At 32.3% G+C, this 26,646-nt stretch overlaps 4 protein-coding genes across 20 annotated transcripts; 2 read left to right on the top strand and 2 right to left on the bottom strand.

Moving 5' to 3' along the window:
* On the bottom strand, positions 1–25,815 carry LOC127062455 (protein unc-13 homolog 4B). Of its 12 annotated transcripts, XM_050990704.1 has the most exons (19): positions 16,730–17,189; positions 13,610–13,771; positions 12,752–12,998; positions 6,247–6,411; positions 5,987–6,165; positions 5,586–5,630; positions 5,342–5,501; positions 4,370–4,893; positions 4,146–4,295; positions 3,923–4,060; positions 3,648–3,839; positions 3,275–3,569; positions 2,813–3,171; positions 2,537–2,726; positions 2,148–2,454; positions 1,731–1,811; positions 1,171–1,294; positions 898–1,091; positions 1–791 (listed from the first exon to the last, which is right to left on the bottom strand). In XM_050990704.1, the coding sequence occupies exons 1-19, from the start codon at positions 16,828–16,830 to the stop codon at positions 697–699; spliced, it is 3,708 nt and encodes a 1,235-aa protein (XP_050846661.1). In that variant the 5' UTR covers positions 16,831–17,189; the 3' UTR covers positions 1–696. The 12 variants fall into 12 exon arrangements, with proteins under 12 accessions (XP_050846661.1, XP_050846662.1, XP_050846663.1 ...); XM_050990705.1 differs by lacking the exon at positions 1,731–1,811 and having other exon boundaries at positions 16,730–17,011; XM_050990706.1 differs by lacking the exons at positions 13,610–13,771; positions 16,730–17,189 and adding an exon at positions 25,603–25,815 and having other exon boundaries at positions 2–791.
* LOC127062458 (uncharacterized) lies at positions 15,589–20,223 on the top strand. Of its 4 annotated transcripts, none has more exons than XM_050990719.1 (6): positions 15,589–16,018; positions 17,614–17,777; positions 17,867–18,324; positions 18,424–19,169; positions 19,261–19,634; positions 19,743–20,223. In XM_050990719.1, exons 2-6 carry the CDS (start codon positions 17,627–17,629, stop codon positions 20,099–20,101), a joined length of 2,088 nt encoding a protein of 695 aa, XP_050846676.1. In that variant the 5' UTR covers positions 15,589–16,018; positions 17,614–17,626; the 3' UTR covers positions 20,102–20,223. The 4 variants fall into 4 exon arrangements, with proteins under 4 accessions (XP_050846676.1, XP_050846678.1, XP_050846679.1 ...); XM_050990721.1 differs by having other exon boundaries at positions 15,590–16,018; positions 17,694–17,777; XM_050990722.1 differs by lacking the exon at positions 17,614–17,777 and having other exon boundaries at positions 15,591–16,018.
* LOC127062469 (uncharacterized) lies at positions 17,032–23,930 on the bottom strand. 2 transcript variants are annotated; one of them, XM_050990740.1, is made up of 2 exons: positions 22,946–23,541; positions 17,032–17,278 (listed from the first exon to the last, which is right to left on the bottom strand). In XM_050990740.1, exons 1-2 carry the CDS (start codon positions 23,338–23,340, stop codon positions 17,032–17,034), a joined length of 642 nt encoding a protein of 213 aa, XP_050846697.1. In that variant the 5' UTR covers positions 23,341–23,541. The 2 variants fall into 2 exon arrangements, with proteins under 2 accessions (XP_050846697.1, XP_050846698.1); XM_050990741.1 differs by lacking the exon at positions 17,032–17,278 and adding an exon at positions 22,030–22,753 and having other exon boundaries at positions 22,946–23,930.
* On the top strand, positions 20,486–21,870 carry LOC127062466 (trypsin-3-like). 2 transcript variants are annotated; one of them, XM_050990736.1, is made up of 6 exons: positions 20,486–20,646; positions 20,715–20,809; positions 20,891–20,976; positions 21,062–21,137; positions 21,222–21,332; positions 21,427–21,711. In XM_050990736.1, exons 1-6 carry the CDS (start codon positions 20,613–20,615, stop codon positions 21,709–21,711), a joined length of 687 nt encoding a protein of 228 aa, XP_050846693.1. In that variant the 5' UTR covers positions 20,486–20,612. The 2 variants fall into 2 exon arrangements, with proteins under 2 accessions (XP_050846693.1, XP_050846694.1); XM_050990737.1 differs by lacking the exons at positions 20,486–20,646; positions 20,715–20,809 and having other exon boundaries at positions 20,895–20,972; positions 21,062–21,332; positions 21,427–21,870.
* Positions 25,816–26,646: the final 831 nt, after the last annotated feature.

The following is a 26,646-nucleotide window of genomic DNA, read 5'->3' as shown; positions in this document are numbered from 1 at the left end:
TAAAAGGCAGTCAAACGCTTAATTTAATTAATCGAAATCATATTCTTTGATTAAATTCTTACTTTTGCATATTTTGCATATTTTTGTAATAACACTATAGTTAAATTAATTATTTAAATCATATATGTATATATATATATATATATATATATATATATATATATATATAAATTCTTACAAATTTCTTTTATATAAGTGGATTACAAAATTGCTACCAATTACAATAATGCTGCTATACGTATTTACATTTAATAATTTGACACGTCTCTATCTATGTACATGTATTCGATGTAAAATTATTTTTGCTAAATCTATATTGTCCTCTCCAAATGACATTCTATAGATAATATATCTTGTTAAACAAAACGTTTGCATCTCATGAAAATACACGTACTGAATATAAGTAACACTTATTCAGCCTTTTAAGTTCCTTAACATTATGAAATGCGATAATTTAAAAATATTATGGGAAAGTATAAAAATGTTGCACATATACAGCCTAACATATTTTTTTTACAAAAATGTTTCATTATGAAATTTAAATATTATTTATATTTATGCGAGAGAAATCTCTTTTTTTTTGTTTTTCTTGAATATTAAAATTCTTTAAAAATAACACTAGTGTAAGGCAATGAGTGATGATAGCTATATTTATGAACATTATTCGATATAGCTTTTTATATTAATATATTTCTATTATTTTGTATTGGATTTATTATGCATCTTAGATATGAAATCCATTGCTTGGTTGTCTCCTTTCCTATGTTCCAAGGCTCGAATTACGTCCGTACCTTAAAAGAAATAAGTTACAATGTTCAACAATGTTCAAACAATTTTTTTTTATCCACGCAACCTAGACAGTTTTTGTAATTTAAATAAATTAATTTTAATTCATACTTTTGTTAGTTGGCCGTGAAAGTTTCAAATGAATTTGTTCCATTAATTCCATTCCTTTTTCTGGTCCCACTTCTGGAATTTCACGGAATGATAAAAAGGCTTCAGCCATAAATCTAGTTCGTAAGAAATCTTTGTCTTTTATTTCAAAAGCCACTATGGCATCCTCTATAACTCGTTGTTCTTCGGTAAGAGGACTAGGATATTAAAACATAATAAGATAACATAAAATAAACAAATGTATAAATTTGACTTAGTTAATTAAATGAAACTTACATGTTAAAAGTTTCATCGAAAAGAGGAAACAAAGTTTCCTTTTGTACGTGTGTCTTTGGTGTCTTGTTATCAGTAAATTTTTCTTCCGGCAACAATCTTATTTTTACGTAAGAATCACATTTGCCTGTAAAAAAGAAACGCAAAATTTTATGATATTTGAGCGATACTTTCAAAACCCCAATGTAGAACGAGACATGCACGGTGAAGGGTGATTGTTGAAAGCAATCGATAGTTCATCAACGAGATTCTATTTAATTTAGACCAAGAAATAATTTTATATCTTAAGCCAAATTTTCACGAACATTACTCAAGAATCTAGTTAATGAAAAGATCTGTCGATTTTCTTAATATCCGTGCTAGTGTAATCAATTTTTCGAGCAAGAAAGACCACTGTGTCGTTTAAAAAGGGCTAACATTTCTACATGGATGTAACATAATAATAAAATTGATCCGTGCCATGCATTTTCAAAATCTAATCTCACTTAAACAGGCAATCGACCAGTACGAGTCATGTAACAGCGATGAAATAGAATTTTACACGTCCACTTTTTTTTACATACTTTTCTTCCCTTCTTTCAGTCTTTGTTTAGATTTAGAGTGCAGTTTACGCTCGAGAGTAGACAGCTTGCCTATAAAATCTCCTATAAAATCGAAAAATATGTCATTCTATGTCTACACCCCGTAACCAATTACCCAATTGCATTAGAAATATAATACATTAGAAAATATTGTTCGTAATTCAATATTTTACTTTTTCATTCGTATTATTTTTCATTATATTATTTGTCATTCTCGTACTGTTGATATTGCACAAGCATTTTTTTTTACTAACTTATGCTTTAGCTTTCTGAATTTATAATTCTTTTCATGTGTGTGTTTATATACATACATACATACATATATATATATATATATATATATATATATATATATATATAGATTTTTATTACATATTTAAAAAAAATAATTTACTTTACCATTACTATCCATCGGTCGTAGATTTCTGGCATTGAGAACTTGAATGTTCAATGAATTGTTCAGGAAGCAAGCTTTAACAGTGAGAAGACCGTAGATAGTTTCTTCCATCTCTTTCTGTTCTTTCAATCGATCTTGATTATATCGATGAATAAGCTCAGCTGTTTCCAAACCATGAAGTTTCAAAAGTTCTTCAATCTTCTCTAAAACCTGCACGTTCGACGTCTCATCTGCACCAAGATTGAAAAATCTAATGAGTGTATGAAGTGTCCGATGTAGATTAGAGTAGAATGAAGGTGGTCTTCTTTTCTGTAAACAATTTTTGAAATATTAGTTAAAATATATAAATATCTATTTAAATAAGTTAATCAAGAAAATATACATTTCTTACTTCTAGATTACTATGAACTAATTGATAAAGTGTTTCAGACATTATCTCCCAAATCACTAGGAGAACTCTTTCAAAGTTATCCTGGCTAAGATTATCGTGTAATATAGTTAAATTTGAATCAAGATATTGCAAAAGTCGATCCATCGCATTACTAGTAGTATCTATTAATTCTGCACCTTCCATTAGATACCTACAACGATAAAATATTTTTTTATAAAAATTTGAAATTAATCTCTTACATATATTTTTATAAGTAGGAGATTGAATTTTATTTACCTTTTCATAGCAGGTGCCATTTTGTGGGAAACAACTTCTAACAATTCAATAATTTTATTTTTCACAGTGTCTGCCGCATTAGCAATGATTAACTGAAGTGTTTGTTTGCAACGATCAGCCTCTTCTTCAGTTTTGTTTTCTCCTAAAGCATCGACGATACCTTGAAGGCCTAAATCATTGGCCAATGGACCGATCGATGTTCTGATATAATCGATATTATTAATAGCAAAGCACCAAGCATTAGATACCAAGAATTTTTTCTCATAGACGCTACTTTCGGTAAGTTGTTCTAAATCTGTTGTAGTCTCTGCCTTCGTAGCCATTTTATCAGCGTATGCAATGGAACATTTACAAATATCCTGTAACACCATTTTAACACTCGTGTTAATATGATCACGAATATAACAAATGATTAAAAAAAAAAAAAATAATAAATATTATCGAAAAATATTATTAACATACGTCTATAATTTTAGTGACAAACGTATAAGATCCTTCAACATCAGGCCATGCCAGTTGTGTCCAGAAAACTTTGATTTGATAAAAAATCGTCAATGTATCAACTGCACTGGATGTGTATTTCACAGTATTATCAATAGCCTGTAATGTATCAAACTCAACAGCTCTATCGATTCGTTTTATAGCCTTGTATACTGCAATATCCAACCAATGTGCTACACCAGCTCTAAACCAGTCGTGATAATTTTGTATTTTCATTGATTCCAATTGTCCTTCTGCGCAGACTATATGGCCCAGCCTATGATACAATTAATAATTTTAAAAAAAGATACGTTAAATGATCATTAAAGAACAATTCGTTGTTTTAATAACTTACATAGCATATCGTTGAAGCGTGAGATAGAGTTCGAACAAAGTTGTACCAAGAGTTAGCTCAGAATCATTATTACTATCGACTTCTATACGTTTTAACCTTGCACATACATCTTCCACAGCCTCCATGCACATGTCACTTATTTTTTTTTCATACATAATGTATAACGTTCTTGCATAAGGGAAATTAATTTTTCTAAAAATAAAATTTTTACATAAACGACTATGCTACATAAAGTAAATTCCAATAATAACGATATACTATTTGATGTAACTTACTTGATGAACAGCTTGTCGTAATAATCTATAGATCTTTGTAAATCCGCTCTGATTAACTGGATTACTTTAATTTGATATCTTAATGCATCTTCGTCCGATTTAGTTTCCGGAGTAGTATTACTTGCTATGTGTTCAAACCTTTTAATATAACAATTTAGAATAAACAATAATTAATATAAATCATATTAGAAAAAGTATACACACACAAAAGATATATACTAACCATTCGACACCGCCTTGTATAACTGTGTTCTCTAAACCTTGAATAACATCCAATTTCGTACCATCTGGTTCTGGAAACCAAGGATACATCTTTGCAAGAAATAGATCAAAATCTTCAGGAATTTTTAGAGTGGCAATAGACGATAATATTCTACAATAAAATAAATTAATATAATTGTTACAGTTTGGAAAATGTTATAACATTATGAATTAAAAAAGATATACCCTAAAATAGCTGATAACTGTGTTATGGCATTTTTATCTCCTAAAACTAATCTCCTTATTTTCCTTATACTGTTTAAACAAGAATACAATAATTTCCTTGTTGCATCCCAAAATAGTTTAGTTTCATCCGTAGAAAATAATCCATTATCCATAGGTCTTAATAAATCGACTATCAATTTATTAAAAACCATAAAATTAAGTGGATGTTCTTGATGAATTCTAGCATATTCGATCCATTGTGCTAGAGCAATGTTTCTAGCTAAAAGACCACGTTGTGCACTATGTTGGAGGATCAAAGCTTCTGCAGGACCTGACCATCGACCACACCAACAATATTTTTCGACTTTTTCAGTCTCAAGTTCGTATAGCAACAAAACTCTGAGTAAATGTCTGTGTTCCTGAGCAGCAACTTGCGCATTATGTTCCGCGCTAAAAGCCAATTTTAATTTAACGACTCCTCGTCTTTTGGATTTATTTTTTTTCTCCAAAGGATACCACATCATGTGTCCAGTCGTTGGAATATCCTAAATCAGATTTCTTTTATAAATAAACAACTCTTTAAGCGACATATATAATCGCGTTTTCATTGAATGGGCTATCTCGAAAAATATTCACAATTGAATTATTATAAACTGAAGAATTATGTATACAATAAGATAACAGTATTACGTCGACAGAAAATGTAACCAGATGTTCATATCAATGTAAATCTATTGAGGTCACATAAGACAATCACGTGAACGAATAAAAGGTTCGACGTAATCGATTATATTACTATTATTCTTGTTGATCGTTCAGTTATATTTTCATGGCTACTTATTATTAATCTCTTCGTATGGCAGAAAACTTTCTTCATTTTACTATTGCTTTAGCTTATCTCATTAAAAAAAAAAAAAAAAATAAGAAAAAAACTATTAAAAATAGCATCAATAATTCTGATAGGTACAATATTGAATTAGAAATTTATAATACCTTTAAAGGTATTCGACAACGTCCAATAAATTCATTATCATGACTACCAGTGGTGGCTGTTACGGCGATTTCCTTGGCAAGTTTCACGAGACCACGAACACCTTTAATATCTTTAACTTTACTTATTTTCTCAGGCACAGTTTCAGCTGCATCGAAATCCCTATTAAAAAAGAAAATCATGTAATATATATATATAGGTTTTTTGATTATATTTTTTATTAAATTTAATTTGCAAAACATTTACCAAACTTCCAGGGATAGAACATCGTTTTCTGGATCCTCTAAAGGTCTGTAAAACACATTTTAATTTCTTAATATTCATTTCTGAATAGTTAAGAACAATGTAAAATTTAATTAATTAATTTATTTATCACTGATTTATACTTATTCGTTTATAATATAAAAACCATATATAAAAACACTATTTCATACTTGGTTGTTAATGTTACTTGCGGTAAGCAACGAAAGGGTCATTTACACAGATATACAAAATGTTGCCTATTGAAGGGGCACAAAAAATTTTGTATTAATAGATGGCGCTCCTAAGCAAATATTATCAATCGAGTATGAAGTGTCACATATATCTAGGCGCATAATAATCTCATAAAGAAAAATAATTATGAATCATTGAAGATTAATTCTCACAATTCAAAATGTTCTTCCCATATTGGACTAAGGGTGGACGTTTTTACAGCCGTGTTGTATCTCCTAGTAGGAGCTGATTCGAGATAAAGAGCGCAAAACGGATCACTTTTTCCATTAGCATCTTTGGATACCAATTCCTTGGCTTCTATCACTTCTACATTGAGATGCATTTCTGGAGCCTACAAATAAAAATTAGATTCATCGATATCGAATTTTGATTGACTCGATTTATAAAATGTAAAACGGTTTGGAAAATCAACCTCCATGTTTTGCGTTTCTTCCAAAATTCTCTCATGAGTTTCATTGTCGATCTTGAATGCATTTTGCAGATGATTTAACAGAGCTTCTTGTGCACACTCGTTAGAAACGTCGTAGCCGATTTGATGTTGTGTCATATACACAAGGGCAGTATAAAGTTCCTCGATCTGTGAAACATACATCATAGATTCACTTCTAACATAAAAATTATAATCTCTCATATTTTTAGATAGATGAAATTTTATTTAATAAGTTCGTTGCACAGATATCTAATAAAAATCCATTACCTCGGTAACTTTTTTATCTAAGAGAAACCACAACGATAATTATATATATATCATAATTTTTTTAGAGAGAATTCACAGAAACATCACACAAAGATATTGATTAGAACAGAAGCTTTGATCAGACTCCAAAGTCTACTGTCTACTTAACAAACAAGGTCTGTTACAATTGTACTGGAATACATGAAATTCACACAATCTAATAAAAAATAAACGCAGTCTGGAATAATCACAAAGATTATATATAGCACAAATTCAAACACCAATCGTAAGAAACAAGAAAATTTCAATGTAACGATAGAAAATATTTTATACGTTTTTACTTAAAAAAATAAATTCGACTAAAATTTTCGCCACGAAATAATTGCAATAAAATAATTCACAATATACGATATCTCTTCCAAACAACATTTGTAAAAACATTGTTTTGATATCTTACGTAATCTTTTAAGTGATATTCCAACATTGGAATGGAATGTTTGAAGAAACACCTTGTATATTCCACATATATATTCCATATATATATATGTGTGTGTGTGTGTGTGTGTATATATATAAATATATATACACACAAACCTATACATTAATTTCTCAACGAAACAAACTCACCGTCATTGCTCGCAAAAGAACATTAGTTCTTCTTTCAACTTCTGCTTTTGGTATTCCACGAAAATTATTTCTTTTGCGATCATAAATGCTCGCCCCACCGGGCGAACTAGTGCTAACCATTTTGTCGTTCACGCAAATATCATTATCACAAATAAAAAAAACAACAGCGTCGTTATATTCGTTGACACTTCACCTTTGTTTTAATATAAAACGATAATGAAATGGACCCTCATCGAACTATATAGAAATAAATGTTTTGCACTGTCACTACACTTATTTATAGACGATTCACAATTAGCCTTAAGAGATCAGATCGTCGTTGAACATTGGCATTCGTTTCAACGATGAAGCTATAAATTTTGGAAGGAAGAATTTAGGACAAGGCGATAATGACCCAGAGAATATCACGTTTTAGCCAAGAACAATGACCATGTTCATGCATTACAAGCTCTCCTTATTTAGAAATCGAAAAGCACAGACAGTGTGGAGCTTGAGAATCTTACTTTTCTTGTTTATTATATTACAACGAGCTTCTTCTCGACTAGGACAAAGAACTTCTATATCGTATGTTCACCGAGACAAAGACGTACGAATAATGAATAAAGAATCTTTCTCGCACGGACGAAGAAAGATCTACAAACACTTGTGGTGACATGATCGCTTAGATGAAAGCTTACGACGATCTATCATCGCAAACGATACAGTACATAATAAAAAGGAAGTAAAGATTCTTTAACGGGAACGAACGAAAACGGCCTGCTCATCGGCCAACTTACTTACATTTTTATTCAGACAAAACTGAACTTCCATCGTGACCTTTCCTTATCAACGATACAACAGACCGACGCATATTCGATCATACGTATATATAATCACGAGTCATCTAATTAAATCCACTCGTAATACACCGATAAACTTGTGTTCTTTATCTTCATCGAAATAACACTTTTATCAATGAGAAAATTTGCGTAATAACTAATAAAATCCAAATATTAAAACTATTATTATATATATATATATATATGAGTGTGTATGTGTGTACTATAATCAAATTATATAATTCGTAGGAGAGAAGAATTTATTAAAAGAAGATGTTTCAATCCAAGCAGAGAAATTATACGAAATAATAATTACTTACGTTGATTGATATGAAAACAAAACAAAACAAAACAAAACAACTTTCGCAAAGGAATAAAAAAAAACGGATAAACAACTTACTCGTTTTACAAGAGAAATATATGGCGGAGTGCTCTTTTTTTAGCACCTTCGTTACGTACGTCATAGAAAGAGAGACCAATAAGAATGCGGTAAGGTATAGTACAAATAGTTGATTCTTTGCCATTGCTTTTGAAAAAAATCTCCTGACGAATTTCACTCGTAAACGTTTGCGGATATAAAAGAAACGATTTGTACGAAAAAGGAAATTATTCGAAGCTTCGCAATGTACACGATTGTTTACGTTATGTTTACAGAAAAAATACGAGCCAAAATATATCTAATAGTAAGTCAACATTGAAGCTCTCTGTCGCTAAATCGTCGTTAAATCGACTAGTCTTGCCAAGTGCAATTGACTCTGACAATGAAGTTTCCTACGTCTTAAGATTATTCTCTCATTAAATTGTTTGTTTCATGAACCAAAGTTTATTTTATCGAAACAATAACGCGATATCAAGGCTAAGACATATCCGTTTTACCAAGTACGTGAATCTTCGTATTAAAAACACTAGAAATGAATACTAACTAGATATAAAATCTACTAAATTCGTTAAAAACTTTATATTCGTTCTCGCGTCTTACATTCGCAAAAAATAATATCAACAAAGAAATATAAAAAGAGTACGAAAGTATGCCGTATCCCGTTTGAACTGACCCACAGGGCAAATGCAACTACAATGCGTTCATACGTTCGCACAATTGTATCCAATGAAAGTTGATATACCGGCAATTAGCTCGTTGGCCATCAAGGCACACACCGAGAGATAGAACACCCGGTATACGAAGTGTATACGAGCGTATACATGTAATATGTAGATGCGCGAGACTATCGTCCTTCCTACTCAGCTGCCGCCCAATTTTCGTTAAATTATGCAATTTTCTTCTGGTCCAATTTTACATTCATCGTTCTATTTCCGAATCTACGTTATGTGGGTGAAGTTCATTCAACAATCTCGTCCATCCTTTTCGTCCTATTTTGAATTAGAAATTTCACCCAAAATTTTACGCATAATCTCTTTTTTGTTCTTTTTTTTTCTTTTCGTGAAAATATTTTTCCATTAAAACGTACGTCTACTACGTATGCGATGAATTTTGAAAAAGAACTACGAATTTCTCGTTAAGTGAAAGTTTTCACGTGCGTAAAATAGAAAAAAAGAAAAAGTTCAATTTCTTTTCAAATTTGATCTCTGACAATTTGCCAGTTTTTCAAATTATCTTACTGAGAAGATTGCCTGACCTAATTTTCTGAGTAACAGTTTACTTTTCTATCTCAAATAAATCCACGCACACGCATTTCCGTACGGAATCAAACTAATGGAAATAGTCGAGACATAGAAGCTCGTCGATTGAAAGAAAAAGAATCTTCTTATCATAAGAGAGAAAGAGAAAGAAAGAGAAAGAGATAGAGTTCATTACTTTTAAACGATTAATAATCATAAAACGATGGGATAAAAAAATCTCCAATAGGACTGGCTTTATCTTATATGTTATAAACAATAATTACATCTCTCGTTTCAAAGATCCTTCAGTACAGAGGCAACATTCATGTCTCTTCTAACACGTAACACTTTTCTTTAAATCGAATCAAATCGAAAAATTTTCTTTAACAAACTTTTCACGGAACAAACTGGATCTATGATCAATCGATCTATAGTAACATCGATGTCTAAAGTAAAATCACAAATTGCATGAAACTCGTACACTCCGTCGATTTAACTCGGATACACTGTATCGTGAATTGAAGAAAAAAAAAAAAACAAAACAAAAAAACGAAAAGTGAGAAAAGAAGAACAATCAAACACTATCACTATGAGAGATAAAAAAAGAGAGATAGATCAGGATAACGTTCGCGAGAAGAAGAGAAGACAGGGACTTGGCGAAGGCGAGCTCAACACTGCCAGGAATAGATGGATCGTTGGGATCAGAGTCGTCGTTGGTCGTCGTCGACGACGACGACGACGACGACGACGAACACTAAGAATCACGTTTCGAATGAAACTTAACTGCTTCGATTGAGCTTGCAGGATAATACTACCCTGACTATCGTTATTTCCTTCCTCTTTCCTCGCTCTTTACATTTTTCTCTCTCTCTCTTACTCTCTCTCCCTCTGTCTCTCTCCTTCTCTCTCTACATATGCATCTATCTATCTATCTATCTATCTATCTATTTCCCCTCCTCGATTCACTTAGAATGTGAATCTAGTATAAGTGTACGCGAGTTTGGCTATCGGTCATAGAATTGCAAGAATCAAAATAGAAAGGCTGTCATTATCTAGACAAGAGTACCGTATAATTAGGTTTTTACAAACGTAGTACTACCTTTCTCTATCAAAGAAAATAATCGAATCCTTTAACTTTTTCCCATTACTTCCGCTACTTATTCCGTCCCAAAGTAGGAAGTAATAATTATACCATCGAACATACTTAAAATAAATTTTAACGGTCGAGAAATCGTTGGAACGTTGATGAAAATTAATTAACCTTTTACCTGGACTAAGCTCATTGACAAATTATAAACGAATGAAAGCATCGTGTGAAACTACGACGACGTTGCTTTCTTTAATGATGTATTTAAACTCGACATTGAGACTTCTTTTCGAATTAATATTCTGGACGTTCTACGTTGATTGCTCCTTTATCTCTCGATTGTGACAAAAGTGGACGGATTTAACAACAGAACGGGAAGTCCTTTTATAAAGTAACGTCTACCATCTACATTGTTAACCCTCTATAACTCGATATTTTTTTCGCGTCTTAATACAAATATTATATACTCTGAAAATTATATCAGTATAAGTATAACATATATCTAACGAATGCTAACGATTAATTTTTTATGACGAAAAAATGAACCACAAATTTTGCACGACGTTATATAGAGGGTGAAACGTATATTTTATTTTATTTTTTTTTTTTTTTCGTACCATCGACATCGATGTTTCTCCATTTGACAAACGTTTTAAGAATCACGAGTATTTTATAAAAAAAAAATATCACGAGATGTTAATGATCGACTCCTTGAACTTACATTTATTTCCTCGCTTCTGACGAAAACAGGACCAACAAACTTTCCCAACTGCATTGCGCACCATTGTGACTCATTAGTCAAGCAGATTTTTACCACTCGCTTGACCAAAACAAACTATTACGACAACAGTTCGAACGAGAATGAGAGGGTAGCTTCGTCTACCCTTCGACGGCTCACAGCGTAACCTTTGAAAAATCAATATCAGGACGATCGTCAGGACTCGTGAGGGTAAATCTAAACGTAAACAATAGAGGAGTTATCGATCCGACGGCTAGAAATGAATTAACCATTCGACTATACTATAATAAAATTATTGATCCATCATTTCCTTAAAGTGGGTTGTCATAAAATAAACAAAAATAAAAAAGAAGAAGGAAACTATCTTGTACTTGACATTTCTTTATACAATTCAGTAATATGAAATCAATCGACTGAATTGTTACGCCTACATTATTTTGCATAAAAATATCAAGATGTATTATTTTAACGTGATATCGATTAAACCGAATAATTAGAAACGAATGGGTGCAAGCACTAGTACAATTATGTTCTATATATCCAACGATTATCTTGATCGAGAACCTGATTCATATTATTGTGAGATAGTCGCATATTAAAGCAAAAAGAAGATCTATCAATTCTAACAGCTGTTTTTCTTAATTCTTAACAAGCAAACCCTTATATTACATGCCACCTTAACTTTGCTTAGATATAGAATAACTCAAGATATTTCTTAGTGCGTATCTACGTCAGTGCTGACGTGAGAAATGGATAAGACGAGCATCGACGTCGTTTCGACGGAATTAAAATGATTCGTTAATAACTTCAACAAGTCGACTCGCTAGTTTTCCTCCGAGATTAGATCTTCGTTCTCGTGATGGGAACGAAGCGAATCTAAAAAAAGAAACTCTCCAACGAACAACTTGCTATCTCATGACCGAAATATGTCGAATAGCTTTTTCGACTTTTAAATTTACGAGCATTCAGAGTATACCATGTGAAGAAGCTACAAGGATTTGAATGGTTTAAACTTTGAGTAGATAGTCAGATTTATGTATTCGTCAGAGATTATTCCAATTGCTTCGAGTAAATATGACGTTCGTTCTATATTAATCTATTATTGTACTAATATTATAATAAATCTGACGCAATATAACAAATTCGATTGTGAATTTCTATGAACTGTATTAATTTATATGATACATGCTCGTGACAATAGATGTATACGTTTCAATTTTAATTTGAATTTTTATTCTTCTTTATTATTGTTCTAACTTCGCAATAAATTCGATGTAATATAAAGAATTCTTCTTTCTTATCGACGAATCCATATTTACTTTTGTTAACTATATTATTATAAAATTGACTTACGTTCAGCCCAACGGATTCGACCAAAAAATTTTTAGCATGTTCTTTCTCGTCTCGATCGCTATCAGTTTCTAACAAAGCTTCGGTTGGTTCCTCGATGCTTCCTTCCTCGCTCAAATTATCCTCATCTTCGGTTTCTATCTCCTCCTTCTTTTTCGGAAGAGGTCCTTCCATTTGTTCCTGAGCACGTACTTTTTCGGCCAGCAACGTGCCAAGATTTTCGAAGAAGCCGCCATCGGTCTCTTGTATCCTGCAGCGATAAAAATTCAATATATTTCTCTACGTTCCATTAGACGATTTCTCTGATGATCTAATCAAGTCAGTAACTCGACAAAAATGCCAACTTATTTCTCTTTGTCGGCGTTCGAAGAAATTAACAAAATTGTGAAGAAGGAAAAAAGATCGCATGCATTTTCCTTCAACTAAATACGACTCAATGTCAAATTAATGTATTGTCTACTATCGAGTTAGTCCGTCTTTAATTATTATATAAGTGATTTCACGTTCGTTGAATAGGTAGTACTGTAAACAAAAAACAAAAACACTTCTAATCGATTCGTTTTCGATTGCTTTCACGAACACGATAACGTTTACGTCCAATAGGTCGGATCGTTTAATCGAGTTGCAAAATAAAAAAAAAAAAAAAAACCAAATCGAGTAAAATGCTATTGAAACAAAATGTTGTTTGTCATGCACATACGTTTGCATTTTTGTTATGCGTCTATTCGTTTATGAAAATTATGAAAAAGTATTGAAATGTTTTGTAATACATCGATAAATAAAAAAATAAGCGATCACATCTAATAAATAAGCCTTTCTAATACGAACGAACGAATTCGTAATACTACGAGCACGTTTCACCTTTTATGAATAAAGTTGAATGCTGCGAATTTCCAATAGATGCTAGCTGTAGTGACTGCTTTGGTTTCAGGCTTTTGCCACATACGAGCAGCGGCGATCGCGTAATAAGGATGTTTCTCGTCCATTTTATGAAAATGTGCCATTTTGTATGGTCCTTTCTTCCTTTGGAAAAAATATCAATCGTTTTTTAACTTTCAACGAGGAACTTTTCGTTCTCTACGTATCGTTCTTTCCGTATCGTCGTTACACATATATCCTTTCTAATGTAAGTACGATTTACGAATGTGACCGAATAATATTATTACTTCTCGTATTATCAACCCACCGATTATGCCAACTTCGTTATTCAGGATTGTATCGATAAAAGCGACGATTCAAACCTTGATAACGTCATTATAAACGCACACTCACTTTGTTTCGATAATGAACGCTAACGATAAACTGCCTTTCGTTACCTTTGCAATCTCGTTTTAACAAAAAGTGTTAATTATCGTTGAGTTAATTCCTTGAAAATTGGAACGAACTTTCAATGAATACGTTCCAACTACTATGGTATTCCCTTTTGTTAGGTTTTAACTGATGGACCTATAGTTTCCGCGTGGAGAACATATTCCACTGAAATTATTTCGTTTCTAAGCTTTAAACTCGTAAAGATCATTTACGAGAAGATGATAATCACATAAGAGCACGAAGAACGTGGGGAATTTTGCGATCGACGTATGTAGTAGGTTTATAACGTAGCTCGTGAGAAACCTCGTGTAGGCTGGATCGTGTCTCCTTAGAAACTGTTTAAAGACTCGATTCACACAGGTAGACGGAGGATAATAGGTAGGAGGTTGTGTATATATACATCTGTATATATGTTTAATATATCGCTACTAAAAAGTTCTCTTTTATCGCGAAGGTCAAACTGAGAAAGTAAACAATTCGAAAGTCATTCGATTCATTAGATTTCGCTTTTATAAACTATCTTTTCGATATTAATATTTTCACGTTAATCATCGCGTTATTTAATCTTATAAAATTTGAATAATTTATAAAAGAGTTTTATTGCGATAAGATAACTACTAAATTAATTTATAGTCTATACTTAACCTGTAATATAGTACGAGCTCGTTGTTGTGTGATTCATTATGCAAACTCCAATAAAACGATATACATGTATACGTCTACTTCTCTTTCTCTTTTAACAAAGAAAATATAAAAGCATTTTCTAGCTTTTCTAAGCGTGAAATTAAATTAATCCATTGAGAATTAACTTTCGACGCACCTTTCTTTATACTGTAAGTAGAGAGTAGACGCTATAAATATACTCGAACTCTAGTCCTAGAAAATAAAACTAAATCGAAAAATCAATCGACTTACGTCAATGCTAATTTCGTTGATACTTTTTCTATTTTCGTATCTTTTTTCTTTTTCCTTTTTTTTTTTGTATTTCTTCGCATTTCGAAAACGACGAATGATTCATTCATTGACCGATACGAAAAATACGCGCGCGATAGAAGAGCACTTTGTAAAAGTTATATATCTGAATTTTTTCTTCTTTTTACCAACATTTTTAAATATTTATGAAACTAATTCATACATTATGTATCGTACTTGATCCAATTTGTGAAATATTCATTCTCACAATTGCATATTACTTCTCTAGGATTTTCCGTCCATTCACCTAACGTCAATGACATCGATGACTTCAATCTACTTTCCTCGTTCACACGAAATCAGGAATTTCCTGTAGAAAAATGATGTGACGTAGGCTGTACTTTTTGAGATCAATCACGAGCAATGAGTAAAGTAGGTAGTTTATCTTAAAGATGATAAGACTTTGCGACACACATGCTATTTCTTTCTCTCTCTCTCTCTCTCTCTCTCTCTCTCTCTCTCTCTCTCTCTCTCTCTCTCTCTATATATCTCTCTCTCTCTCTCTCTCTCTATCTTTCTGATGATGGATCATCAATACAAATATAAGAATGAGACACGAGACTAATTCTCATTACTTAAAATCGATTCCACGATATGTTTCATCCTTATACCAATAAAGGAATACGACTTATCGAGTCTTTGAATTATTCATGAATTTTCAAGCTAACGCCAGCAACAATGAAACGATATCAATATGGATTTTCCAACTTTCGCGTTATCTTTTAACATCTATCAACGATGATTTATTGCTACAGTTGTACCGAATTAAATTGGAACAATTAGCATATCATTCAAAAGAAGAAAGATTCTTCGTAAACATAGATCATATATTGGTATAAAATCGTAACGACTCACAAGAAAATTATTCGTAAGACGTGCACGTATCCCGGTAGTTCGTCACCGTTTAAGGAGAGCAGAATGCGAAACATTTACTGTTTAGACTATACTGTTTATGCAACACATACTCCACGTGTAAGGTATCGAATGGTAAGAAGAGACGAAAAAAATAATATTTTCTTACAAGGGACGAATCGTATTTAACGAAATTATCATTCTCTTCCGGACGAAATTCATTTTTATTTCTATTAAATGATATAAAACTTTGACCATTAAGTTCTACAAAAAGGGAACTCGTTAGGTAATAAGCTAGTCTGCCAGTGATGAATCATGAAATGTTAGGAACGACCTTGAATGTTCTGTTGGATCATAGAGAAACAGAGACGGAGACAGAAAGAGAGAAACAGAGAAAGAGAGGGAGAGAGAGAGAGAGAGAGAGAGAGAGAGAGATGTATTTAGGAGAACACTGGCGTGTGCTATGCAAAAGCGTTTCGAAAATGCGACGGTGAAGATTCTACCTTGCTTACTCTCAACTTTATAAATAGATCCTGACAGTAGCGATGTAACAGAAGTAGTTGCATCGTAAACACGTTCAAAATATAACACTAATAATTAGTTTAAATTTTACTCGTTATTACATTTTATTGAAATTGTATGTACCGCTATAATTCGAATGTTGAAAAAGAAAAATATTTTTCAAAATGCGATCGAAACTAAATCTATTTATCTTATAGATTTTTTTATCGACTGTACTATATGTATATATGTATACGCATACACACACCCACTATTCTATAGACTTTGTTACATCGATTAACATTTTAGTTGATTTTCATTGAACCTTGAACGAAAATTTATTACCTCAACTCGTGATCCGTACGTTCCTTCTGTTCCTTCTCTTTCATCTCTTTCTCTTCCACAATTTTGTGGTAGAAATTCTTCCACATGGCATCCTCGTCCATCTTGAGAATTGATCGATGTGATCTCAGTCACGAATAATGATCAATATGGTCAATATATTTTTTATGTCAAATAAATACTTAAAAACAATATATCATTTCCGGCCTTAATAATTATATTATTTTTACTTTTCTTTCTTTTATTTTACACGAACACGTATACACGAACGAGCACATACATACACACGCGCACACACGTATACATTATTTCATTCTCTTTTTCTTTCTTGGGTGTACCGTTATGTTTCGTGCCAACAAAAATGCGGAACGATCCTTGATTTTTTTAAGACGAACGCACGTTAGATTTTCCTTTCGTAAGAATACTAGGAGAAACGATACGTACAGGTATATCGATTTTCCGTGAGGAAATGCAATGAGAAGTGCCGGCTGACAGTTGCGCCGATAGAACGAACACGTCAAGGCAATACTGTCTTTACTCCGCAGATGATCACTAAAACTCGTAGTAGAATTTCGTAACTTCTTGTACACCCGTTAGATGGCAGTTGTAGCCAACAAGAGCCTTTCACCAATGAAAACTATATGATATGTTCATACACGAGTATATTTGTGTATAAATATATACATATATATATATATATATATATATATGTATGTACATGAGCATATATTATTTTTTATAAATCAAAATAATATATATTTGTGTTAATACGTATAAATCTGTATAACTATATTTTTGATTGAAATAAAAAAAAAAGAAAAAGAAAAAAAAGAAATCTTCCTCGATAAGAAAAAAAACTTAGAGATATATCAATGATTTGTACGCAGTAAAATTTAAAGAATGACGTTCATTTGTAATATTTCAAACGTGCTTATCGAAAATCGTTCCAATTCATCGACTGGAAAAGCTATAAAAGATGAAAGAGTATTTTTTAAGAGATCCAGTTTTGTCAACATGCGTTCCAAGAGAATTCTCTTCTTTTTATGTCTCGGTAAAAAATCATCTAAACATCATCAAAGATAGTCTAATTAGAATGATAGAATAATTCAAATTAATATCACAAATATATTTTATTTTTAGGGAGTCTGACGTCGATGATCTTTGCAAGTAGTAACACTCGTCAATTGAAATCATGGACTAACGATTCGTTGAAGACATTTATAAGTTCCAAACAGGTGAATCCAGCTGAACGAGCGATTGAAAATTTTTTAACAAAATTAGCTGGCCCGATATCAGGACCGATAGCTCTACGAAGTACTTCTAATGAAAAATATGGCCTTCAACGAACGATTTCCGAAGTTTGCCACGTGGTACGAAGAAATTTAATGAATTTTGCTGAAACCTGTGGATTAACGTCAACCGTTCATCGATATAAACAAAATTCGGCTATTCATAATATCAAATCTAACGATTGGCTCCCCGAAGTTTTACTTCGAGGTTCATTATTACTACATGATTTAGGAGGAATCACAGAAGAAGTGACGTCTTTCATTAATCATTATCTTTATAGACACAATCTCGGTCTATCTAAAAATAAAGTAAGTTCATTTCGATAAGCTACGTTTTATTCTAATGTAAATGTTTTTCTTTTCTTTTGTTTTTCACTTATTTTAAGATATTTTAAAATCTGTAAACAGGTGTCAAATGCAACAGAAAATCCTCGATTTTTAGGAACGATCGATGATCTTTCAGAGTTCAGTGATCGATTATGCGATTGCACGAAATCGAAAACAAGGAACAGTCGAAACCGAATCTCTATTCTCAGCAAAGCTCTTGCTAACTTGGCAAAGGATTCACCTAAACATACTCTGAGAGTTCTTGGATCTCGTTTGGAGGTTGCTTTAGCGAACGGTTCATCGAATAGTGGTTCATCTCTAGGTCAACTACACGTTCTCTTTTGTAACCTTGTTTCCAATAGCTCTGGTCGTTTAAATCGTGATTGTATCACGGAATTCAAAGATCTTAGTGAGTGTCTGTTTACTCAGAAACGTAATTCTACAAAGCGTTCGAATAACGGGATCAATAATCATAAGGATTTCCTGAGAAATCATTGGTTAAGCGGAATCGAAGATATAAGTAATTGCATCGCTGTGTTCGATGACGATGGAAATGCGAATGTAAAGTGTAAAACGAGACGAAGAATACCTAAAGATCCTACTCGTCGAATAAAATACGTTTATGAGAGTCTATTAGGGCAAAGATTATCAAAAAGATCACCTTTGCATCGAGTTGCGAGTAATCTAGGCAATGTTCTTTCGACGACGCCTTGGGGTAAGCAACTCATCGATGAGACAAGTTATTATCTTTCGATTTATCAAGATGGAGTCAAGAAGATCAACAGATTGTCGAAACTTCAAAAGAGAAATGAAAAAGCAGCTGCAAAGTACGTACGATAAAATTTGTTAACAATTTTGTTATACGCGCGATCAACTAAATTAAATTTATTTTAACGTTGAGATCACCTTATTTCTTAGATATAAAAAAGTATCTAAATCTTTGGCATTGTATAAAAGAGGTTTACTCTTGAAAACGTTGGAAGCGATCGATAATATTCATCGCACGATGATCGAATTCGAGAAGATCGTTGTGAACGGAATTAAAACGGCGATGAACGAGAATTGGTACGGTCATCTTCGAATTTTGAGCTGTGTTTCCGATTGGATGACGAAGCTTTTTTTATTCTACGATTACGAAAAAGAAAAGAAAAATGAGACGATATTGTCGACCACCTCGCAGCCTTTTTTGTCGATAGAATCGGATGAAAATTCTTATGAATTATCCGATCTATTATCCGATGAAGAAGATGATAGCGAATATGAAGAAACTGCTTTAATTACGACGAAAAAAGGTAATTATTAAAAAAAAAAAAATTTCTTAATACTATTAGTAAATATTATACAAATAAATCTACCGTAATCGATCGTGCTAAAAAAATCTGATCCATCGAATGTTACAGCGATGAAAGAAGCTGCGGATAAATCTTTCGAAAAGTTAATTCGATCGATGAATCGTGTAAACGTCCGCACGGCGTACGAGAAAAGCATCCTGGTTAATCTCGCGAATAATTTATTGCTAACGGCTATGTTCATGGAAACTATCGGTTTCATTTCTGTGTTGTTCTCTCTCGGGAATGCTAATAAAGAGGAAATGAATTCGTTCGAAATAAGAGACAAACGGTCACAAAAACGCAAACGTAGATCCTTGATCTTCGAAGATAATCCACGAAATCGAATCGATTTATCGCAAAATGAAGATATGTCTTTTCAAATGGAAACGCTTCGAAAAATGATGTTTATGTACGACGATAAAAAATAAATATGAGAGCTTGTGAGTGAAATAATTATCAGGAATAAATATAAATAATGTATAAATAAAATATAATATTATTCTATGTGTATATCTACTTATATCTAAATAAAATTTTGTGCTGCAAGTAATACCATTATTGACGTCATCAAACAATTCCTATAATACTCGTCTATGAAATTAGAGTTATATAAATTTCGAGATAATCTTCACAATGTAAGATATAATTGTTTATGCAATACATCTTATAAAGAATATTCTAACTTCAACTTATAAATTTTGTCATGTTGCATAAATTTAAGATTAACAAATCTATACGGTTCGTATTTAAATCATTGATAAACAATAATACGTTCTAATAAATGTATGGTTTACGACAGCGTGCTAATCTTAACTCAAACGATGAACAAAAAAAAATAAATTAAGGAAATGTAATTATGGTGACATTTACGAGGAATGACGCATCAAATGTTACAAGTAATAAGCAAGTGCTCTACCTCTCAACTCGTATTTTAAAAGAATGCTTTGGACCATCGTTTTCATTTGCTTAATATGTAAGTACACAAAATATTTCTATTATTTGTAGATATATTGCATTTAAATATTCTTTTAATATTCTCAGGTTCTCCTACTGGACGTAACGAACAAGAAATGCATAATGTTAAGCCTAGAATTATCGGAGGATATCGTATTAATATCAGATCGCGTCCATTTATGGTTTTCATTACTATTTTCTAAATCGTTAATTATATTCATTCTACAAAAATTCTCATAAAAAAAAAAAAAATTAATTTCTAGGTATCTCTTCATGACGAATTAAATGATTTTCAATGCGGAGCAAATATATTGTCAAGAAGATGGGTGATTACTGCGCTTCATTGTTTGTAATAATAACTTGTACATGTACTCTTTAATCCATTCTATCTTACACAATGCGTTATACACGTATATTTAATTATATGTTTTCAGTAATTCCATAGATCAAAACTATTATTACATTCGTGCAGGCTCAAATTATACCGATCACGGTGGAACATTACACAGAGTTAAAAAAATTTATGCTTATAATGAGACGATCTATCCATACTGGTCTACGAAAATATATTATCACGATATTGCCCTTTTCAAGGTTACACCACCCTTTCGATTCTCTTCGATGATTCAACCGATTGGTTTACCGAACAACAATAAAATACCACGTAGACTTTACGTTTCTGGCTGGGGACATTCTTCTTTGAACGTAAAAAAAAAAAAAAAATAAAAAAAATATACCGTAAGAAAATGTTTAAATTAATTAATATTTTTATCATCGAAAAGATTTTTTTTTTTTTCAGAGTAACTCTCATCGTATTCTGATGACTGTGAACATTCCTTACGTTCCATTTAAAGCCTGTGTCAACTCTGTACCATTGTATAAATTACTCGTTAGAAGGGATCGTCATCTCTGTTACGGTAGACGCGGCAAGGATTCATGCTACGGAGATTCCGGCGGTCCATTGGCTGATGTTCGCACGATTTATGGCATCGTATCCTTTGGCCATAATTGCGGCGAGGTTTCTGGAGTTTACGCAAAAATCTTTTACTATCGTGAATGGATCAAGATTATTACAAAATTATAAGTAAGAGTGTATGCTCAAGAAGATCTTATCTTTGATAATTTCCACTTTTTGATTTCATTCCTATTACAATTGTAATTCTCGCAAATTTCCTCGTAAGTCATATCTATGTATTTATCTATTCGTATCTTTGTAGACACCAACACATAGAACAAAAAAGTTTAATAAAAGATTATATTACTCCTGACTCATATATTCACATATCTGTCTTTTACAAATTTTTTCGTCATAAAATTAATTCATTCATATACGACGATTAACGTTTGTTAAATATAAATTATACTTTTAGTACGGTGTAATATAAGTTATATTACAAATTTAACGTTATATAATTTTCTCTGTAAACATGAAAAAAGATCGAGTTGTAGCCGCTGAAAAATTTCAATCAAATCTCGTGACGAAAGATAAAACGAAGATTGAAATTTTAGATTAAATAGATACGAATCTTTCAATTATTTTAGCATTACCAACGATCTTAAAAAATGATAAAAATAAATAAATAAATAAATAATCCAGAAGACCGTGTATCACGTTCCTGTGTTTTCAGGAAAGTAGATAGGACAAGTCGAATCACGGAGCGTGGACCCCGGTGCGTTCAGGTCCGATGGACACAGGAAGTCCATTACACGCGTGCCGCGCAACAGCGTGTCATGCACACACGCGCGTGAACGTGTCTTTTTATCTTCATGCAGGGTCGAAAAAATAGTACATTTACCTCATGAAAAGAAACAATCACTTTCATTTCCTTTCAAGAAACGTATGTGTAGAAATAACGTAAAAGTTACAAGTGACTAATTTAATAAATAAAAACTTCGCTTGGTTGAAAAAGACAAAGACGAACGTAACAACAACAAACACAAAATTATAAGTTCTTAAAAATTGAACGTCTTTGCTTCCTACCTTCGGCCCTGAACTTGTAGTACTTATATCAGAGACTATCGTTTACCGGGATGACTCATCCACACCAGAACATTTCTATGCGAGAGAATTACATGCTTTTCCGCTCGCATTTCCGAACCTTTGTAAACTCTCCCCTTACTGTAGACTGTAGTAAATTCAGTAAATATCTTTGTAAAAAAAAGCGTGAGAAGTATTCTATCGCTAAATTATATCCGCTAGTATTACCTTCGTTATCGCAAAACTGATAAATTTCTTTCTTACACGGAAAGTATAACTAATCTTATATTAATCGATTTTTCTAATAGATATATATAATGAATATTGATACATGACTCACCCAGCTATAGCAACCGGATAAATCTTATTCCGTAGACTCTTCAATATCTCACGTTTCAGTTTCAAATACCACGAATCTTTACTTTTAGAACTGCAGTATTTTTGCGAAACACTGTTAACTCGAATACTCTCCGTGATCGCGTCCTTCGTCACCGACTCCCATTCCGATACTGCCGATACTTCTTCCACGGCTACATAAATAAACGAATTCGAAGAGTTCGAATTGGACGAAGAGGTCGAATGATTTGTTCTCGTTTTCCATTGTCCTTCCTTACGTAAACAAACGTTGTTTATTTCGGGCTCATTGTCGGTCATGATCGACAAGTTTTTATTCGTCAAATATTCCCTCGAAAATATATTTGCACGTTTGTTAGATAAACACAATCGTTCGCACATTTCAACGATCCATGAAAATCTTGAACTTAAATAAATAATCGACTTCGAATTCCGTTCATTTTTACAAATTGTCTTTGTCTTCGTCTAGACGCAATATTAAATAAGATTTTCCATTTTCACTCATGATTGTTTTAACAGGTGCTTCCCGAATATATTTGATATCCAACTTATTCTATTATTGATTCGATGATTAACTTTTGTTTATAATCTGTACAACTTTAGAATTGAATATATCCGTGTCGACGAAGGGTCCGATGTATAGAATAGAAAGTGTACGACTGAACAGGCTCGCAGGAAAGGCTAAAGCAAGCGGGAAAGCCCAACGACAGTCCAGCTGATTGTGAATTCATGCACCGGGAGAAGGGGTTTGTCTATGGTGTCTTGAAGTTTATTTACCTTTTCCCGAACGTCATTGTTTCGACTATATTTTTCAAACGAATTTTATTCGATACGTTGCAAGTTACATATCACGTTTAAATGAACAATCGTAAATGTATCGCATAATAAATTGATATAAATTGATAAGACGCTAATTTTTGTTATTTAAAAATGATGTCTATATATATTCGGTGAACTTTCAAGATTTTTTCTTTTTTTTACGATGACACCATGACGAAAAATGAACGGCCACGATGACACGATGAAATAAAGGACGTAACGGTATAACGTTGACGACGAAATAACGATAACAAATTATTAGAATAAGCAACAAGAGAATCTTTAAAAGCGATGATTATGTTGCGTTGTCGAATATATCATTTTTATTTTATGGAGTTGCATGCTACGCATGGTAACGATTTAAACAATGAATGAAAACTACGACACGTTCAACGTTGCTACACAATGGGGAACAATGCCCGAAGATCTCAGCCTGAATTTCTAACGATGTTTCTTTTTTAATACGTAAGGTCTTCTGCGCATCAAAGATACACGCGATTTATAAATAGCTATTATCTCAATAAATAAATACTCATACGATACGAGTAACATTTATGTGTTTCCTATTAAATTTATTCGTAACAGTTCACTTAAATTTTTCCTTATTATTTAAAATAGATTTCCACGTAATATCATAAGTATTTGTAACAGGAAACAAAATAATTATAAATATAATTTTTTTTCTTAAGAGATTTATATATAATATATATAAAAATAGTAAGTGTGTTAAAAAAAAAGCATTTTTCACAGAATTTCTAGACACATCCGTTGACGACAAACTGATAATTCACAAATGCAATGACATCATCGCGATCATAGTCTAAAAATTCCTGCGTCTTGCAATTGATTAGAGGAACGTGTCCAATGACACATTTTTAATCTAATCGAATGAATGAACAACAGCAAGAAATTGAGATCTAAATTTGAATTTAATACGTAGGTATACCTAAACGATTTAGAAACTTTTGAAATCTTTCTTTTTACATATACACGGATAAGAAAATTTCACGGTGTGTGATATTAGAAAGGATCCTTGGAGGAATTACACCAAAGGCTGTATTCACTGGCGTGAAATTGAAACGTTACGAAATTCCAAAGCTTCTTCTACCATCGACATTTTATTGTTAAATTATTGACGAATTTGTAGAACCTATTCCTTCTGAAATGTAACGATTCTAAGACGTGAACGTCGACGTAAAACGTTAATTAGAATGTATACTTGGGATGTAAATTTCCTTTGTTAGATAGATAATGAAATAAATTATAAGGTTAATCGTGTTTCATGGAAGACCAACAGTATTTATAATCAAACGAACCAAGAGACTAAACATGATACTTAGACAAGAACTTTCCCAAGAACTTAATAAAGTTTAATAGAAACTTTGGAGAATCTAAACGAACACACACGTGATTCTTCATTTTTTTTTTCGTCATGTAAGTACAACATATAAATGTATATACATATATAACTATGTTATTTAAAGAAAAAAGATGAATCTTTTGTAAGACTTCATCGCTATGATTTGATTTTATTTATACTAATAAATGTTATACACGATATAACGTATCATTTATAAAGAGCATTGAATCTAAATGACTTTTCTAAAACCGCATCACTGCGATCGATACAAAGTATTCTATTGTAAATGAGTAACGTGTACATGCTACGTAATTAATAGAGATGAAGCATGGCTAATAATATAGCTAATTATACTTCCGAGTACGAGCAATAATTCAATAGAAAGAAGTATTAAATGCATTGCGTACGATTAGAATTGAAATGAAACATTGGAATAAAATGTCAGATTGTAAATTTGTACTTACTCAGTAGTGGACACCAAGTGTAAAAGCTTTGGACCTGATTTGACGTAAGTTTCATTGAAATTCTTTTCGTCGACATTCTTCTCCAACACCTTTGTCGTTCTCCATAATCTCCATAAACCCATATTTTAACAAATTTCTGAGAAACACGATCGAACGTTATCTGAATTATTTCCACGTATATTAGAACGAGTCTAAGTATATCAAAGAGAGACGTCAAGACGTTAGAAAACCCGCCTTTCAGACCAGCCATCCGCAAGGCGACTGTAGAAAAACTCATCTCTGAATAGCTCCCTATTCAACGAGGAAATAACGTCCACTTGTTTGTACCGTAATTACGCGTATTTACATGAACAGGCGAACGTCAGTCCACGGTAATTAATTACATATACTGAACATGTCATCATGAGACTAAAAATATGTGCTGATTTACTATGAACCCTTATTAACAATAAATATCTGTTAAAGAATATATTTGTAAGATATTTTTCCTTTTTTCTTTTCTTTTTCTAAATTCATTTTCAAATAGTATCGACACAAATCTACGTACCTGATTCGATTCGTTCTTTTCTATTTTACTATCGTATCGAGCAAAGAGAGAAGAAAGACGTAACATTATTATAAAGCTTTGATCTTTCGTACGAGAAAAGTTAATTTTCTCTCTCCTTCGATCGTTTATCCCGAACAAACTCCTCCATACTTTCGCTCGCCCTTTTACGTTCGACTCGCCCCCCTCTTACTTTGTTAGGAATTTTTATTACGGACCTCTTATTAGATGGAGGTCTTAAACTTCCTTTCATCTTCTTCAAGCGGATTTCGTCTAAACTGAACGTTATTGAGTCTGACATAGCCAACGTGGAAAGCTTCGAAAATACGATAATTTCTCTAAATCCATTAAGGTATTCTCTACCTTCCCTTCGTCGTCGTCGACTCGACAAGATGGATTGCATTAGGTAAGCGAAATCATTACCACCTCTCCATGATGCAGACATCGAAAATTAGGTCTACGATACATGAGAATAAATAAACATGCGCTAATAAATCATT

The sequence above is a fragment of the Vespula vulgaris genome, chromosome 3 (assembly GCF_905475345.1).
Source record: "Vespula vulgaris chromosome 3, iyVesVulg1.1, whole genome shotgun sequence".
In the NCBI taxonomy this organism is placed as follows: Eukaryota; Metazoa; Arthropoda; class Insecta; order Hymenoptera; family Vespidae; genus Vespula; species Vespula vulgaris.
The sequence above is the reverse complement of the archived record's forward strand: the minus strand, read 5'-3'. Positions and strand labels throughout refer to the sequence as shown.

Coding starts and splice junctions, on each gene's coding strand:
- LOC127062455 (XM_050990704.1), bottom strand. CDS start 16,830: ATGGACGAGGATGCCATGTGGAAGAATTTCTACCACAAAATTGTGGAA. Junction 5,502..5,585: donor GTTCTATCCCTGGAAGTTTG/GTAAATGTTTTG, acceptor CTTTTTTAATAG/GGATTTCGATGCAGCTGAAA. Junction 1,812..2,147: donor ACGACCGATGGATAGTAATG/GTAAAGTAAATT, acceptor TCGATTTTATAG/GAGATTTTATAGGCAAGCTG.
- LOC127062458 (XM_050990719.1), top strand. CDS start 17,627: ATGACGTTCATTTGTAATATTTCAAACGTGCTTATCGAAAATCGTTCC. Junction 18,325..18,423: donor TCGGTCTATCTAAAAATAAA/GTAAGTTCATTT, acceptor ATCTGTAAACAG/GTGTCAAATGCAACAGAAAA. Junction 19,635..19,742: donor TTTAATTACGACGAAAAAAG/GTAATTATTAAA, acceptor CGAATGTTACAG/CGATGAAAGAAGCTGCGGAT.
- LOC127062466 (XM_050990736.1), top strand. CDS start 20,613: ATGCTTTGGACCATCGTTTTCATTTGCTTAATAT. Junction 21,138..21,221: donor ACGGTGGAACATTACACAGA/GTTAAAAAAATT, acceptor GCCCTTTTCAAG/GTTACACCACCCTTTCGATT. Junction 21,333..21,426: donor GGGGACATTCTTCTTTGAAC/GTAAAAAAAAAA, acceptor TTTTTTTTTCAG/AGTAACTCTCATCGTATTCT.
- LOC127062469 (XM_050990740.1), bottom strand. CDS start 23,340: ATGTGCGAACGATTGTGTTTATCTAACAAACGTGCAAATATATTTTCG. Junction 17,279..22,945: donor TATCCGGTTGCTATAGCTGG/GTGAGTCATGTA, acceptor TACGAGTTTTAG/TGATCATCTGCGGAGTAAAG.